This window comes from Bidens hawaiensis, unplaced genomic scaffold, assembly GCF_021521415.1.
Source record: "Bidens hawaiensis isolate Kalapana, Puna unplaced genomic scaffold, B.hawaiensis_p1.1 tig00013016_1, whole genome shotgun sequence".
Lineage (NCBI taxonomy): Eukaryota > Viridiplantae > Streptophyta > Magnoliopsida > Asterales > Asteraceae > Bidens > Bidens hawaiensis.
The window spans coordinates 223781-240502 of record NW_027492095.1 but is presented as its reverse complement, the minus strand read 5'-3'; the positions used below and the strand labels follow the sequence as shown (position 1 = coordinate 240502).

Genomic DNA, 16722 nt, shown 5'->3' with positions numbered 1-16722 from the left:
GATGGTTTCATTTTTTTGTTGTGTTATTTATGTTTTTGTGTATGATAAAATGGTTTGGCTTTTAACATTAACTTTGTTTGATATAAAAAAAAGTCTAGAATTACTTAAAAGGATATGAGTATAGTGTTTATAAATGGCACTGGTATTCCATTATTTATATTTAGTATAGATCTCTCTTATAAATATTAGTTTGCTGCCTTGGGGCTTGGCTCAATTGTGGGCCTTTATATGGGCTTTAAGCAATATCGACTATCCCTTCCAGAAACAAAACATAAATTTCTGACCCAACAAATCTGATAAATGAGTTTAGATAAGTTTCTAGTTAAATCTACGAACATGTTTAGCTAAACAGGTTGTGCTCGTGTTAGTGTCACTAGGTCGTGTGCTTATCACGTTTTATATGAAGTTTGAAAGTTTAAAGAGAAATTGACATAATTCTTGGCTTCGTGTCATGTTTCATGTTTCATGTAAACATGTTAATATTTATGTCGTGTTCACTTAATGTGTCAAAATTCTTGGCTTCGTGTCATGTAACGGGGGTCGTGTCAAATTTTCTGTTTTGATTTCAACTTACTTCATAGTAGTTGAAATCAAAATTTCTCTAATTACCACTTCAACTACTGAATTTCTTTATCGGAAGTAAGTTTCGAAACATATTTTCTTAATTTTTCTTTTGTACGATTATATCCTGTGTTTGATTAAATGTCATGTTGAAAAGTAGTTAGATTTTATTTTTATGTTTAATTATATGTTAGTTATGAAGACATTTAAAGTTATATTATTAAATATTAACTGAATTAAACAACGAAGCTGGAATAGCTCAGTTGGTTAGAGCGTGTGGCTGTTAACCACAAGGTCGGAGGTTCAAGCCCTCCTTCTAGCGTTTGTTTATATTTTCATCTTTTCAAACAAAAATTTTATAGGTTTTTCTTTTTTTTTTCCTTACATCTATTGATTAAATTTAAGTATGGAATTATCTTTATGTTCCCTCTATCCCTAACATAGTAACACTCTCATATACAAATTAACGTCACGTTATTTTTTTTTGTATAATCTCTAATTATTCTTACACAACGAAATTCGTCTTTGGCACCCTTAACCATCCCTGGTTTTTGAGTTGTACATAGCCTTCTCTGGTTGTACATCGCACATAGGTTTATAATACAAGTCTACCACATCAAGACACTTGTCCATGACGAAATTGTATCGTGTAACTCTGCAAAGGGATGAGAGCCAAACAATGTTTTTTTAACGACACTGTTATGCCCTCCTTTTTCCCGTCATTCCCAGTCTCCACCTAAATAATATGCGTGAAGCTACTTTGTTTTCTCATAACAATAAAATAGTGAATCTGATATTAATTTTAAGAAAAGTTCAAAAATAATTTTCAGCCTGACATGGATGGATTTGACTATTTCTCTTCTAAAACACAATCAACAGCTAATAGTGTTAACGACAATTGATAAGAATCATATAGATCAACGAAATAATAAAACGAATTAGAATTATATTAGTTTTTAAAAGTTGAATAGGTTTACACCTTTAACAATGACAAATAAATACCTGTTTAGCCTACAAAGAATCATGTGATTTAACTTTTAAACCTGATTTCCATTAGAAGAAATGTAATTGTTTCATCAACCATAATCAGAGGCGGACCTATTAGGAAAGTAAGGGGGAGTGCCGCCCACCTTAAATTTTATTTTTTAGTGTTATTTGTATGTGAAAATCTCGATCGCCCTCCCTAAAATTAGTGTTAAGTCCCGATGTCGCCCCCCAAAAAAATAATTTCTGGGTGCGCCACTGACCATAATCCTTGAAAAAATGAAAGGGAAATAAGATGGAAAATAGTGTGGTACGTGTATGATGTGATTAATTAGCTTAAGTTAGTACCACGAGGAAGAAAATATATACGATAGGCCCGGAATAGGTTTAATGTTCAAGATGCAATCGTTATACTCGTGACTTTCACTTCTGCTGACAATTACACTCATAACTTTCCTCATGTGTTTTTTTTATTTAGTTTACAGACATGAAACCTTATATATCGTTAAATAATAAAAATTGTATCAAACATCACAATTGCAAGAATGAACAACAATTTAGCGATCCTACGTTTTAGATTTAACATGTTTTATGGTTAACCAAAATTGCACAAAGTATTTAATACGAGACTTTGATATTGAAATTTCTTTTCGACAGCTTTCATAACGAAAGTAGAAATTATGATTACCATTAATTAAATTACATGTTTTAGTAATTAATATTTAATTTTATTGTTTTTAATTAATTAACATGTTCATTCTAGTGACATTATCCATATAATTTCATCAAATTCTTAGTGGAAAACATTACACATTGCATCACGTATGTATGTTGGCATGAGTGACATACACATGGAAGAAAGAAGGTTAAAGTGTAGCAAACTTGCATTTTCATCCACAAAGATTGAAACCAAAAAAGTGGAAATAAAAAAAAATAATAATAATAAATTAAAAAAAGCAGGAAGAAGAATTTGGAAAAAAGTAAAAAGAATAGAGGAAACAAAATAAAATAAAATATTTTAGTAAGGAGAGAAAAAGTGCACTAAAGTTATTAAAAAGCAAAGGTAGGTGGGTGGGTGGGTGGGTGGTGGATTTTGGAAAGTTTCACATAAATGTGTTCACTTTTGTACCTTATGGTTATCTTTTGAATATGTTAACCCCTCATGTTATGAGAATACTACTTTGTGTCCTCTTATTTTATGTGTTCATAAAGGGAAAGAGAACACCCAACCCAAAAAGTACCATTAGGGTGGCTTCAAGTATTAAGTAGAAATTTGATGTTCTTATGCTAAAGAGTATAAAGTTACTTTAAACAAAGTAAATCTTTTCTCAATATTCTTTACTTTTTAAATTAACATGTTCAAATATATACAACCTGATTCAAAAGATATATGTTTATGTTTCACCATTAATTGCATACGCATGATTTCAATATCATATTATTACATACGATGCATGCACTTTATATTCTTTATATGATGTCAATACGAATGTAATTAAGTAGAGGTGATAATCATGTTCATTCTTTCAATAACAAGTTTATTTGGAAATAAATAAATTGTATGCCAATTCATTCAGTTTTTTAAAATTAAGCAATAAGTCAATTTGAGTCTACAAAAATTAGACAAAAAATAGACAACTATTACAAAACTTATTAACTTAAAAATGATCCAAATGAGTGACTATCATATAAACAAATTTTTGTCTCCACGATCTACTTGGTGTTGCCCGCACACCTCCGTCGTTGCGACCATCTACGATACTACCTTCGCCTCTCCACCATGATTGCCACGGTCGACACCGCCACCTGAAATCACCTTGTAGTCATCTCCATAATCCCCTTCATCGCCACAACCATAAGAAAGTATAGCCAGTGAACCTATTCTGATACCTTATTATAACAACATATTTCAACCCGACTTCATTTTATCAAATCCCATCACCACTCCACCTCATTTTTCACCACTTCCACAGCTACCACCATCAACAACACTACTTCCACACTCCACACCATGATTACCTACGTCTTCGTCAACTCCATCACCGTCGATACCCACACCTTAAACAACCTATTGGTCAAACCCATCACCACAATCTCCTCCATCATTACTAACATCTACCGCTAGCCACCATACACAAACTTACAATAATTGAGCCCATATATTTTCTATCTAAGCCCGTTTATATCAAACACATTTTGACCCCTCACTCAAACCTATCCAACCCATCACCAAGCTTATAATCAAAGTCAAGGTTGTAAAAATCGAATCCCAAGGTCGACTAGTAGGTCCTTGGATTCTTTCTTCAAGTCGGCCTAAATTAGTCGGGGGCAAACAAAATTCGGGCTAGGGATCTCTAAAATTCGGTCAAAAGTCGGGCAAGGCTATCTTATTAACTAGAATTATTCTTATTTTAACATATATATATAATATCTAAAAATTAACTTTCTTTATAATTATCATGTCCGAGTATTCCATGAATACTCCGACTGCTCTCATTTTCTTGGTAAAGAGCAAGTTGTTTTTCATAAGGTTATAAAAGAAAACAAAGTAGAAATTAAGGGGTAGGAAAGATAAAAGTGCCGAGTCAGCAAATAAATGAGAATCAAAAAGATCGAAAGTTAGAAGAGAGAGAAACTTATAACCAGCCACATACACAATTTGTGGCTCTCATTTCTTTTAACCTCTGCCTACGTGGCAATCCGATCAAAACCAAAACAAAGCCCACTCGTCAACACACACCAAAAGATCCGGTCCGGTGTTAACACTAGATCTGTACAGTACACACCATATTATTATTATTATTATTATCCATCCAAATAATCTGAACCGTCCGATCTGGCCGGACATGTCAGAGGTTAAGGATCCGGCTATTAAGCTATTCGGAAAGACCATTCAGCTGCCTGACGGCGTTGCTGAAGACCGCCCGGTTTGTTCCGGTTCGGAGGAGGATGGGGATGAAGGTGAACCGGAGGTTAATAATAATATTATTAATAATACTAAGGTGATTGATTTGTTATGGATCTTGTGGTTAATTTGATTGTGTGTGTGACTGTGATTGATTGAATTGATTGGTTATGGATCTTGTTTTTCGGTTCGGTTATTAGACTCAACCATATTTATTGACCAATCGGTTTTCGGTTAGGTTTATTCGGTTAGTTTGTTGGTTTTTGGTTTCGGTTTGGTTAGGTTAGTAACCATTTCTTGGGTTTAGTTATTTTGCTTAGAAATACGTTAAATGGAGATGTAGGTATAAATACATGAAATCGTAGTCGTCGGTTAATTTATTTTATCAAGCAATCGGTTTTTGGTTCATTGGTTCAGTTTGTTTGTTTAGTTTGTCGGTTTTTGGTTTGGTTTGTGAAGTTATCGGTTAATTTGTCGGTTTTTGGTTTTCGGTTTTAGTAACCAAAACCTTCCTTGGGTCAAAAGTTTTTGCTTAGAATACTTTAAATGGAGGTATAAATACATGAAACCGAAGTCATCGGTTAATATATTTTATTAATCAGTCGGTTTTTGGTTAATCGGTTTGGTTTATTCGGTTAGTTTTTCATTTTTTGGTTTGGTTAGGTTAGCACCCAAAACCTTCCTTGGATTAAAAGTTTTTGCTTAGAATTACATGAAATGGAGGTATAAATGCTAGAAATATATGAATGGTTTGTTTCGGTTCGGTTCAGTTAATTTCGCTTATCCGTGCGTAAAAAAATGATAATCGATCTTCGGTTAATTCAGTTTTTGGTTAATTTCGGTTTGCTTTCGTTGGTCTTCTGTTTGGCTTCGGTCTTCGGTTTGGTTTGTTTCGGTTAACGGTTTGGTTACTGCTCAACTAGTAGAGATAGCCAGCTCATTGAATTTTAGGATAATGTTGTTAGTTTTCTGTTATCAACATAAAGCTGTCAAGATAAGATAGATATATGCATGTATGATTGTGTGTGTGAGGTCTTATAAGCCTAAAGATAACATTTTTAATTAGAACTTTTGATATCTATAATTGTAGGATCAACCTGAAGAGAAGTCCATTGATAAAGAAGATGAAAGAACCAAATCTACGGTTTCTGAAGACGTTACAGAGCCAAACACGTCTTCAACACTAAACGAAAACCGTACAACACTTTCAGCTGAAACCGAGTCTGCAACTGCAAAAGTGTCAAAAACCGAGGAAGAACAAACCGAGCAGGAAAAAACCTTAAAAAAGCCAGACAAAATACTCCCGTGTCCTCGATGTAACAGCATGGACACAAAATTCTGTTACTACAACAATTACAACGTTAACCAGCCTCGTCACTTTTGCAAGAATTGTCAAAGGTACTGGACAGCTGGTGGGACAATTCGAAACGTTCCTGTCGGTGCAGGCCGCCGCAAGAATAAAACCTCAGCCTCTCAGTACCGTCAAATAACCGTCACGGACACCGGCCCCACTGATCTGAATAACACGGTTCTTAAACCCAATGGTACAGTCCTTACATTCGGGTCAGACACGCCATTATGCGAGTCGATGGCTTCGGTTTTGAAAATTGCAGATAAAACGAGACAAGATAGCTTTCGTAAACCCAATGATATAATAATCCCGGGTTCTTCAAGTAATGATGATAATGCAAGCCAATCATCACCGACTGATATGCAAAGTTGCCAAGCGTTCTCGCCTCCGGTCCCCTGTTTTCCCGGTGCACCGTGGCCGTACCCGTGGGCGCCACAAATGGGGCCTGCTTTCTGCCCACCGGGCTTTCCTATGCCGTTTTATCCTGCACCACCTTACTGGGGCTGTGCTATACCCGTACCTGTACCCGGTCCGGGCCCGTGGAACGTGCAGTGGGTTCCTCCTCCGGCTAATTTCCATCCCGCCCCTGCAGTTGCGTACGCCGCTTCTCCTTCGAGTCCGATATCCCCAACTCTAGGGAAACACTCACGGGCCGAGAACGGTGAAGATGAAATAATAAAAGAAAACGAATCGGAAAAGAGTCTTTGGGTTCCGAAAACATTAAGGATTGATGACCCGGAAGAGGCAGCAAAAAGCTCGATATGGGCTACACTAGGGATCAAAAACGATAGAACCGTTGGCACGAACGGTGGCGGCATGTTTAAGGCGTTTGATTCCAAAAGCGAAGAAAAAAGTCCCATCAAAGAAGCATCACCTGCACTTCAAGCTAACCCTGCAGCATTATCAAGGTCTCTTAATTTTCAAGAGAGTTCATAAGCGGTTGATTTCGGATGATCTCGTGATAATGGAAGCCGCAAAGGGGTATGTGTTGCATGGAGATAGATGGCTTCAGTGACATGCAAAAATGGAAGAAAGGTAAGTTGATTCCATCCTTTGTTGTTTCCATTGTTACAAAGAGATAAGAGACAGTGTGTGTATTTTGGATTTTAAAGGGATTTCTGAGTCTTTAGTGTACATAATGTTATATGTGAAATAGCGAAGAAGGTAGAACAGATGGGAGTGTGCGGTGGAATAAGTTTAGATACTAAACTTTAATCTTTAATCTTATTTTGGCCATGGAATGTGTTTCTTGCTAATTTGTTTGCATTTTTGTGTTTATGTTTTGATTTGGTGTTTATGTTACTATTTTGTTGTATGTGAAGTAATTGAGAACATTCTTCCTATTGTATTATATAGGAGTTGTACGGGTCGGGTTGCGTTTTGTTTTTGATCAATAAAGTCTCACTCATAGCAAAAGCTACTGGTAGGGTCTGAGGTAGGTGGGAAGTGGGAACAGGGCAAACCTGAGGCTAGAGGTGCACAAATCGGGTATTAGTAAAACCCGGGTTCGGATATGATCGGGTATTAGCAATATCCCGGGACAGGTTCGGGTCCGGGTATTGCCTCTAAAAACCATACCCTATGTATCGGGTTTGGGTCAGGTATAGAATCGGGTATTGAAAAAACCATATTTTTGGGTTTTTTCGAGTATTTTTCGGATATAAATTGGAATTTTTTAGGGGTTACACTTTTTAGGGGTATTTTTCAGTTATTTTTCGGGTAATTTCGGGTATAGATCGAGTATCTGAAAAACCCAGCTTCGGGTATTGGAAAAACCCGGTTCTGGGTATGGAATCGGTTCGGGTTTTCGGGTATTATCAGCTACAAATTGGGTCTGGTTCGGGTACGGGGTTTGGTACTAAAATGCATACCCAATCTGTACCCTATGAGTAGGGTTGGGTACGAGTTCGGGTATTAAAACCCCGGGTATAGAAAAACTTGTTATGGGTTTTTTGGGTCCGGTTACGGCGTCAGGTTTTTAGTGCGCCTCTACCTGAGGCTAATCCCATTGATATACATTTTTGACGTATAAAGTGTAGAAAACCAGATAGCACAAAGTAGGTAATGGGATCGAAGCCAACGAGACATGGATTACTAATGTCTAATACTAATCGTAGAAACTATCGAGAACATAAAGTGGCTAGATTACTATTTTAGAACAGATAGAATCGGAGAGATGCAAGTCGAACTAAGTGTAGGCAAAAATAGATCCCAAGAAAAAATTATGGCAAAAGTATATTCACTTTCTTAAAATATGTCCTCTGAGATATGCAAGTAGTCGAACAACTCCTACCTACTTCGCACCTCTCATGTCGGTCTTTGCTACGTTCCATATTTTGTTATTCCAATACTCCAAGTTCCAATGCTTTTAGACGACTAACAATTTGTTGTTTGTTTATTAGATTTTGTTATATGTACTTTTAGTTACGGTCTCAGTTCATATCAGTATTACTTATGTAAATTCATGGTAGAGATCGTTAAACCTGCTCAATAGTCGATAAGATGGCTTGTACCTCGACACTTGTATTTCATGAAATTAAGAAACATTTTTAATTTACCAAAAACATTGAATTTTACTTCATAACATATTCTTATAATAAACTTTATTTGTACACAATTGAAATATAAATAAAGTTAAACAATGTTTTAAGTTTTGACGATTGTAGATTGTAGTTAGACCGACATGTAACTTTTGGGTTTCATCTTTTGACCGAGATGCCCTCTGTCTAAGAGTTCGAGAGTCCAAATTATGCAAGATGCAGGTATAAGTGGTTAATAGAAGTAGATTAGGAGTCGTTCTATAGAAAGAAAAAAAACGCTTATATGCTTATGGCATTTAACACCCTCATGATTTCCAACCACACAAAATAACAAACTAGGCAATAACATTTATAGATATCAAAACACCCCATAATTTGAACTATAACCCTTTGAAGTTTACACCTCAAAAACACTTTCTAAAAGGAATGATACACTAATCTTAGAAAAAATAATAAATAAATAAATAAACAACTTGTAACAACATGAGCATCAACACAAAGTGTTCTCCATAAACTTCACAAACTCACTAAAATCGATCCTCCCGTCGGCGTTCTCATCAAACGCTCCGATCATCTTCCTACACTCTTCCAATCCCGCACTTTCCTTAAACCCCAAAACACCGAGAACCCTTTGCAACTCACCCGCATCAATAAGCCCGTCTTTATTCTCATCAAAAACATCAAAAGCATCTTTAACCTCATCCAATCTCGGCTCATCCGCTTCAAAAACACCAAAAACATACGTCGAACTCAACACCTCCTGTAGCTTTTCACTTCCAGGGTGGGAAAAAACACCTAAATCCGCCATCAACACCTCCAACTCATCTCCACGTAGACCGTCGTCGACGACGACAGTCTTGTTGGAGAACGAAAGATGTGACTTTAATAACTTGTTATCGCGGTGAGTGGAACATTTGGATGTTGAGAAAAGTTTCATGACTTGCATGAAGAAGTATTGGATCAATCCAACTATCATGAAACTCATGGTTAGTTAAAGAGTGAAAACTTAAAAGATATAATAATATCTTTTTATGGACAAGTGGAGTTAAGGTTAATTAGTATGGAAGATTTGTGTGTGTTTGAATAGATGAAGACTAGGATCTATGTGTTTATATAGGAGTGTGTGTATGTTTGAATGTTGAAGATCTTGTATAGTGTCAAAGGTTGGAGTGTTGGAAAATGTTATTAATAATAATATGGTGGCTTTCGTGGAAGGTGTTTGTTTAGTGTGTCGTGGAATATGGGGTTTGGTGTCGTATTAGGAAAGTGGAGCGTGGTGTACTTACTTTGAACTTTCGTTTTTTCTACTTGTTTATAACTTTTTGGTAAACGGTTCAAACTTCCAAGGAGTGAGATTGACGTTTATGTAAATTATTGACTGGTCTCGCTAACCGCATCCCACACCGCCTTATATGCCAGGGTTAGTGCTAACCGTGGCATATAAGAATACTTTTCTAAAAAGACGTTTTTTGTCCTTTTATGTTAATTTTATATTACTTTTAATTATTGTTTTTTTATTTTGTTGTTTTAATAAAAATAGTTTTTTTTTAATTTTCTTTATCTAACAATTATAAAAATTATAACGAAACAATCTTATTATTTGTACAAACTCGTTGTAATGGTGATGGTTTTTGTGTTTTTTATTATACAACGTCGTCGTTGTCCTCGCGACCAAGCCTAATGCTCGATGTGCTCGCTTCATAGTCAGAACGTGGTGGTGGTTTTGTGTTTTCATCGTCATATAATCCTACGATTTAAGCATCGTCCGTTACCAAGCTAGTGACGCTGCCATTTAGATAGATTTCTACATTTTGTTATTATTTGTACAAATTTGTTGTAATGGTTGTGTGTGTGTATATATATATCATTTATTTACGCTGCTTCGTTATAATTGTTGTAATTCTTGTTAAAGAAAATCAATAAAAAAATATTTTTAGTAAGGCAACAAAATAAAAAACAATAATCAAAATAAATAAAATTAAATTAAAACTAAAATATAATTAAACATAAAAAGACAAAAAAAACACGTTTTTTTTAAAAAAAAAACTATATGCCATGGTTAGAGCTATACGCGACAGTTAGACAAAAGACAAAAAAATATGTCTTTTTAAAAAATATCTATATGCAGCGGTTTAAGCTATACACGACGGTTTAGGCGTCCGGTGTGGTTAGAAAAGCTCATTATTGACTAAAGAAAATCATTCAATAATTGCAAATCAAAAGATGGTGAGTACACACTCGTACCAACTATTCTTGTTTAATTATATGACTTATTTAAAAATGCAAAATAGATTTTAATAATCTCATCTATATGCATTTGGCTGATAATAATCTTATATTTGAAAATAATTATTACCAGTCCGACGGTCCCACATTTCATACTAGTTGTTTTCATTGGACCTCTGTTAAAAAAAAATTTAACGAAGTTAAGTTTTAATAAAATTTCAAACTAATGATTTAGGGCTTTTAATTGGAAGATGAATAAGAATCGATTAATGTAAAACTTACCTCGAAACGATGCTCTAAACGGTTTAGTTTTTGTTAACTGAAAGTTTAAACACCCGAATTGAAGCACCATTTCGTCGTTTGGAGCACTGTTTCGAGGTAAAATTTACATCAATCTACTCGTATCCTTATGTGATTAAACCCCCCCCCAAAATATCAGTTTGAAATTCGTAAAAACTTAACTTCGTTGAGTTTTTTGAGTGTCCCATGAAAACAAATACTATGAAAGGTGGAACTGCTGACAATTATTTTCAAATATAGGATTATTATTGACCCACTATTAATAGGTGAGATTATTAAAATATAATTTGTCATTTAAAAACAAAGAGAAGTAAGAATAAACATTGAGTTGAGATGTTGAGACTGCATAAAAAACCAAGAGCTTAAGGGGGTTGCGCCCTAAGCTAGGGGTGTATTATCTCTATAATTAAAAATTTATTGGAACTAGGAGTGTTAAACGGGTCGTGTTTGTGGATTGACGGGTCCAACCCAACAAGCAGGGGAGGACCTATGTTAAGCGTGTGGAGGGGGGGGGGCACTTTAATTTTTTTTAGTGTTATTTGTATGTGAAAATACCGAACGCCCCCTTAAAATTAGTGTTAAGTTCCAATGTCGCCCCCTAAGAAAACAATTCCTGGATCCGTCACTGCCGACAAGCACCCAAAAGTTTGACACAAACTTGAACACAACTTAAATTCGAAAGTCGTGTAAGACACATGTGCCGAACACGACCTACTGCTAAAACACGATCTGTTTGACCCAAAAGTTACCTTTTGTTTTCACATTTTAATACTTTAATTCATATTTTTCAACAGAAGTTCTTTTTACCTTTTTTAAAAAAAAGATACAATAAAAAATAAAATAAAAACGTTTGTAGTGTTAATTTCAATCCCTTAAAACAATTTGAATTATGCTATCAAGTTTAACAATTTGGTTAAATTTAATAAAAGTAATAATTAATTTTGATTAAAGGAGGCGTTCCGAGAATATTTTTATCCAAGTTTCGACATAAGTTTTGTTGAAGTCGTTTTCGTTCCTTTACAATATTAAGCTAAACACCCTTATTTAATTATTTTACTATTTACCTAAGTGATTCTTAAAATTAAAATGCAAAATATTAGTTATAGTTTAATAAAAATACTAAAGTAGACATGTTACAAACACCATTTATTATAGCGAATGATGGTATCGTAATGAATCAAATTGTTACGACCGGGTTCCCATAATAACACACAATGAAGCATCTACTTACATTTTAATTATATAATCTTATGCCAAATTTTCTTTCTTTTTAATAAAAAATTGCTAAAAGATACTCAACCAATTAATTTTTTTTAAAAGGCTAAATTCATTAAACAAAAAAAAAAGACAACTTACAATATGCAAGAGCCTGGAATACAAAAGAAAAATACAAACGAACAAGCAAAACAACTACAAGCTCGTAACTCAACCAATTTAAATATTACATTTTCAACAAATTAAAAAAAAAAGTTAAACAGGTTAATCCACTAACCCGTCATGTTAACGCAAACCTAACCCGTTTAACTAAATAGGTTCATGGGCTCGACCCAAACTCAAACTCAACTCTTTTACTTCTCCAAGACTAGACTCTTGCAAAATGCTGCCATGAATGAAAACAAGAACACAAATTACGCATCTCATGCTCTTCAATCTCCAAAGAACAACAACCCACTTCACAAAGGTCAGTCATCTCATCCCACTTATCACCATCAAACACCACTCTTCAATCCCAACAAAATATTATAACCTAATTAAACCAACCCACTTTACAATTACAACCCCCAAATCATTTCAACAACATCTTCTTGAAGTGTCCCATTTGAACCCTAGAACCACTCGCAAGTTTTGGAGGCAAAATGAGTTAAAACCCCAAGATTTTCTTGAATTAATATTGGGTTTTGAGTCTAATGTTGGGAAATTGGGGGTTAATGTCAAAAAGGTTGAATCTTTATTGGGTTTATTCAAGTGGGTTGGTGGTAGTAATAATAAAGATTGGATTTTTATGCATCTTGATGTGTCTTTCAAGATTATGGTAAAGTTGTTGGTTCGGGCCGGGTTGTGTGATGAGGCGGAACGGGTGGTTTTGGTAATGGATAAAGAAGGAATCTTGTTGGATGATCAAGAAGTTTGTAGTGGTTTGGTTGAGTGGTATGTAGGTGTTGATGAGTTGGAAAAGAGTGTTGGTATGTTTGATAGAATGAGGGGGATGAACTTAAATTCGTCGGTGTCTTGTTATCGTACGCTTCTTGATTATCTTGTTTGTAAGAATCAAAGCACATTGCTTTTTCGGGTTTATGGTGATATGGTTGATAAGGGAATGGTGGAAACGGATGTATACGTTAAAGTCATTCGAGGTTTATGCAGAGATGGGAAAGTTTTGGAATCGAGAAATTTGGTTAAGAAGACGTATGGTTACGGGATAAAGCCGAATTCTTTGATTCTTGATGCAGTTGCAAGTGGTTATTGTGAGAAAAAGGATTATGGTGATTTGCTGAGTCTTTTTATTGAAACGGATTGTTTTCCCGATGTCATGGTTGGCAACAAGATTATAAATTCGATATGTCGAAATCTTGGAGTGGTGGAAGCTTTTGAATTTTTGAAAGAGTTAGAGCGTTTGGGCTACACCTCGGATGCTATAACATTTGGAATCTTGATCGGGTGGAGTTGCAAAGACGGTGACTTGAAAAACGCCTTTTATTATTTGTCTAATGTTTTATCTAGAGGCTTAAAACCACATAAATATTCTTATAATGCCATTATTAGTGCGGTTTTCAAGCATGGTATGTGGAACCATGCCAATGACATTGTTCTTGACATGGAAGACGAGGGTGTGACACTTGATATTTCAACTTTTAGAGTTCTTTTAGCGGGATATTGTAAGAACCGACAGTTTGATGAGGTAAAACTTGTGATTGAAAAGATGGTGAAAAAAGGGTTGATTGAACTCTCACCGTTACAAGATCCCGTTGCGAAAGCGTTTTTGTTGTTGGGTATTGATCCGTTAAGTCTAAAAGTGAGACGGGACAATGACGTGGCACTTTCCAAAACCGAGTTTCATGATAGTGTAGGGAATGGGCTCTACTTAGAAGGTGATGTAGTTGACTTTGACCAAACGATGGTCAAAGTGCTAGATAAATCAATGGTTCCGGATTATAATCTTATTATCTCGAAAGATGATGATCTTACTACCATAAACGAGTTAGTTCACGAGTTAGTTCACTGGGGTCAAGAATTGTCGGTTTCAGGTTTTTCAACACTAGTTAAAAAGTTTCATAAATCGAATTCAGGTTTCAAAACACTCACCATTCTCTTGGAAAACACGCCTAATTTGCATAATAATCTTGATCAAGAAACACTCAACTTGCTTGTTCAAGCGTATGCTAAACGAGGCTTTGTACATAAATCAAAGAAAATATTCGACGAAATGGTCAACAAAAAAGTCAACATCACGGGAGAGACGTATGCTGCACTAGCGAAAGGTTTATGCAAGAAAGGTAACTCAAACGATATCCGTGAATGCTGCGATTTAGTCCAAAACAAGAACTGGTTACCTACTTTGAATGATTATAAAACTCTAATTCATTCATTATGCAGAAACAGTAAGGTGTTGGAATCTTTGTTTCTCTTTGTGCATGCAGTGATGGATTTCCCGAATGAAGTTACAGAAATCTTTAACGGGCTTCTTGAAAATCTTTGTGCAAATGGGTTCACTAAAACGGGCCGTGCTTTGTTTCAGGAGCTTCTAGAAAAAGGTTATCGCTTAGATCAGGTAGCTTATAGTCATATTCTAAGCGGGCTTTGTAAAGAGAACCGCTTTTCAGAAGCGTTTATTTTTTCAAACGAAATTACTACCCCAAATGTTGACTTTTATAATGTTTTGCTTCACGAGTATTGTGCGGTCAAAGACTTGATGAAAGTCAAAGAGGTATTCGGTACCGTCATTAAGAAGAACATAACCGTCTACATTTCAAGTTACAGTAAGTTCGTGTCGTTAATGTGTCACGAATGTCGATTCGGTTATGCTTTCTCGTTAAAAGATCTTATGGTCAGACAAAGTTTGTCACGTATAACTTTGTATAACATCCTTATTTTCCATCTTTTCGCCTCGACGAAGAACGGTGAATATGTTGATATGCTTCTAGATGAAATTCAAGAAACAGGACTCGAGTTTGATGACGTCACTTATAACTTTCTCGTGCAAGGATTCTCGAGCTGCGAATCTGGGTCACGTTCTGTTTATTATCTGACCGAAATGATGTCTAAAGATCTAAAACCAAGTAACCGATCTATACGAGCAGTAACAAGATTCCTTTTAAAAGAAGGCGAGTTCAATAAAGTCTTGAACTTGAGTCAAGAAATGGTAACCAAAAACCAGGTTCATTGTTCGATCGTTCAGAACGAAATCGTCACGGGTTTTTTAAACACGGGTAAGATTCAAGAAGCTGTGAACTTTCTTGAAAACATGATTCGTAAAGATCTGATTCTGGATAACATAAACTACGATAATATAATCAAGAAAATGTGTCTTTATGGAAGAAAAGACACCGCCTTTGATCTTCTTGACATTATGTTAATAAAAGGAAACGTCCCGGATTCGACAACCTACGATTGTTTAATTCAAGATTTATGCGTTTCGAATATCGACGACTCGCTTGATCTTTATACTGAAATGGTGAACCGAAAACTCGAGCCAAGTATCAAAACATATGAAGTTTTGACCGAAAAGCTTTGTGAAGTTGGAAGAACGTTAGAAGGTGAAAAGATAATCGATGATATGATTCGTGTGGGAGAGAAACCGAGTAAGGAAATGTTTGGGTCGGTGGTTAGTAGGTATCGGTTTGAAAGAAACTTTACGAAGGCTTCGGAGCTTATACAAAGAATGCAGCAGTTTGGGTATAAACCGGACTTTGAGACTCATTGGTCTCTTATAAGTACTTTAAGCAGGTTTAGTGATAGAGATAAAGATGATAACAGTTCTAGTTTCCTGTCAAAACTTCTTTCTGAAAGCGGGTTTAAGCCGAAAAAAGGCGCGAATCCAAAATCGAAGTAGTTAGGAGTGTTGACTTAATTTTGGTGTAAACATCATCATATGGATCTGTATTATGTTATTTTATCCAAATATTAATACATACAATATTGTTATAGCTGTTTTATGTTAAATCGTATTTAAACGTTTACTTGATGTTATTCGTCCACGTGTGGCTTACGCAGCCGATGAGTGTTTAGCGGTTGGGCTCAGTTTCTGTTTCGGGTCGTTAAAGTGGTTTATAAAAAAATTAATTTTATCGCATAAAACATTTATAAAGATCAGAATAAAAATAAATTGCAGAAGTCGTTTAACAGAAACTATGGTAGCGCTCGTTTAACAACGTTGACTGGTTGGTATATTAATGTGAACATGTTTGGCCTGATTTGCTGTTTTGGCCCGTGAAAGCAATTTGGTAAAAAAAAAGTTTATTACAGAAAATATTTTTAAAAAGTAGATAGAAAATAATTTGCAGAACTCGTTTAGCAGCAAGTATTGCAGTGAACCGGTTAGGCTGAATTTGCTGTCTTATGTCCTCGGATTACTTGTAAAAACCAAGGACATACCCCGGTAATCAAATAACATATTAAAAGGTGGGACTGTCACCAGTCATTTTGTTAGTTGGGATCAGCAGGGTCTAAAAGGTAATAGTTGGGATTATTTAAAACCAATATACGTTGTTTGGCTGAATGCATGTATAGACCCGATAGATTCGCAAAGTGGAACCATGAAACTTGCCACTAATAAACTCCTTGGAATCACAAAGAAGAAAACAAGTTCAAATTCTTCTGTTATACATTGATAAACAATGATATTAGGATTAAACTAT

The 16722-nt window shown here is 35.3% G+C and overlaps 2 protein-coding genes, 1 non-coding gene and 1 pseudogene across 3 annotated transcripts; 3 read left to right on the top strand and 1 right to left on the bottom strand.

The window, feature by feature from the left end:
* Positions 1 to 809: 809 nt before the first annotated feature.
* On the top strand, positions 810 to 883 carry TRNAN-GUU (transfer RNA asparagine (anticodon GUU)). The gene has a single exon. It is a non-coding gene; the product is annotated as a tRNA-Asn (tRNA).
* A 3406-nt stretch (positions 884 to 4289) lies between these two features.
* Positions 4290 to 6979, top strand: LOC143543018 (cyclic dof factor 1-like). Its single transcript, XM_077035453.1, has 2 exons — positions 4290 to 4517; positions 5541 to 6979. Exons 1-2 carry the CDS (start codon positions 4392 to 4394, stop codon positions 6735 to 6737), a joined length of 1323 nt encoding a protein of 440 aa, XP_076891568.1. The 5' UTR covers positions 4290 to 4391; the 3' UTR covers positions 6738 to 6979.
* A 1736-nt stretch (positions 6980 to 8715) lies between these two features.
* On the bottom strand, positions 8716 to 9438 carry LOC143543017 (putative calcium-binding protein CML46 pseudogene; annotated as a pseudogene).
* A 3038-nt stretch (positions 9439 to 12476) lies between these two features.
* On the top strand, positions 12477 to 16103 carry LOC143543054 (pentatricopeptide repeat-containing protein At5g15280, mitochondrial-like). The gene has a single exon (XM_077035485.1). The coding sequence runs from the start codon at positions 12477 to 12479 to the stop codon at positions 15915 to 15917; it is 3441 nt and encodes a 1146-aa protein (XP_076891600.1). The 3' UTR covers positions 15918 to 16103.
* The last annotated feature ends 619 nt before the right edge of the window (positions 16104 to 16722 follow it).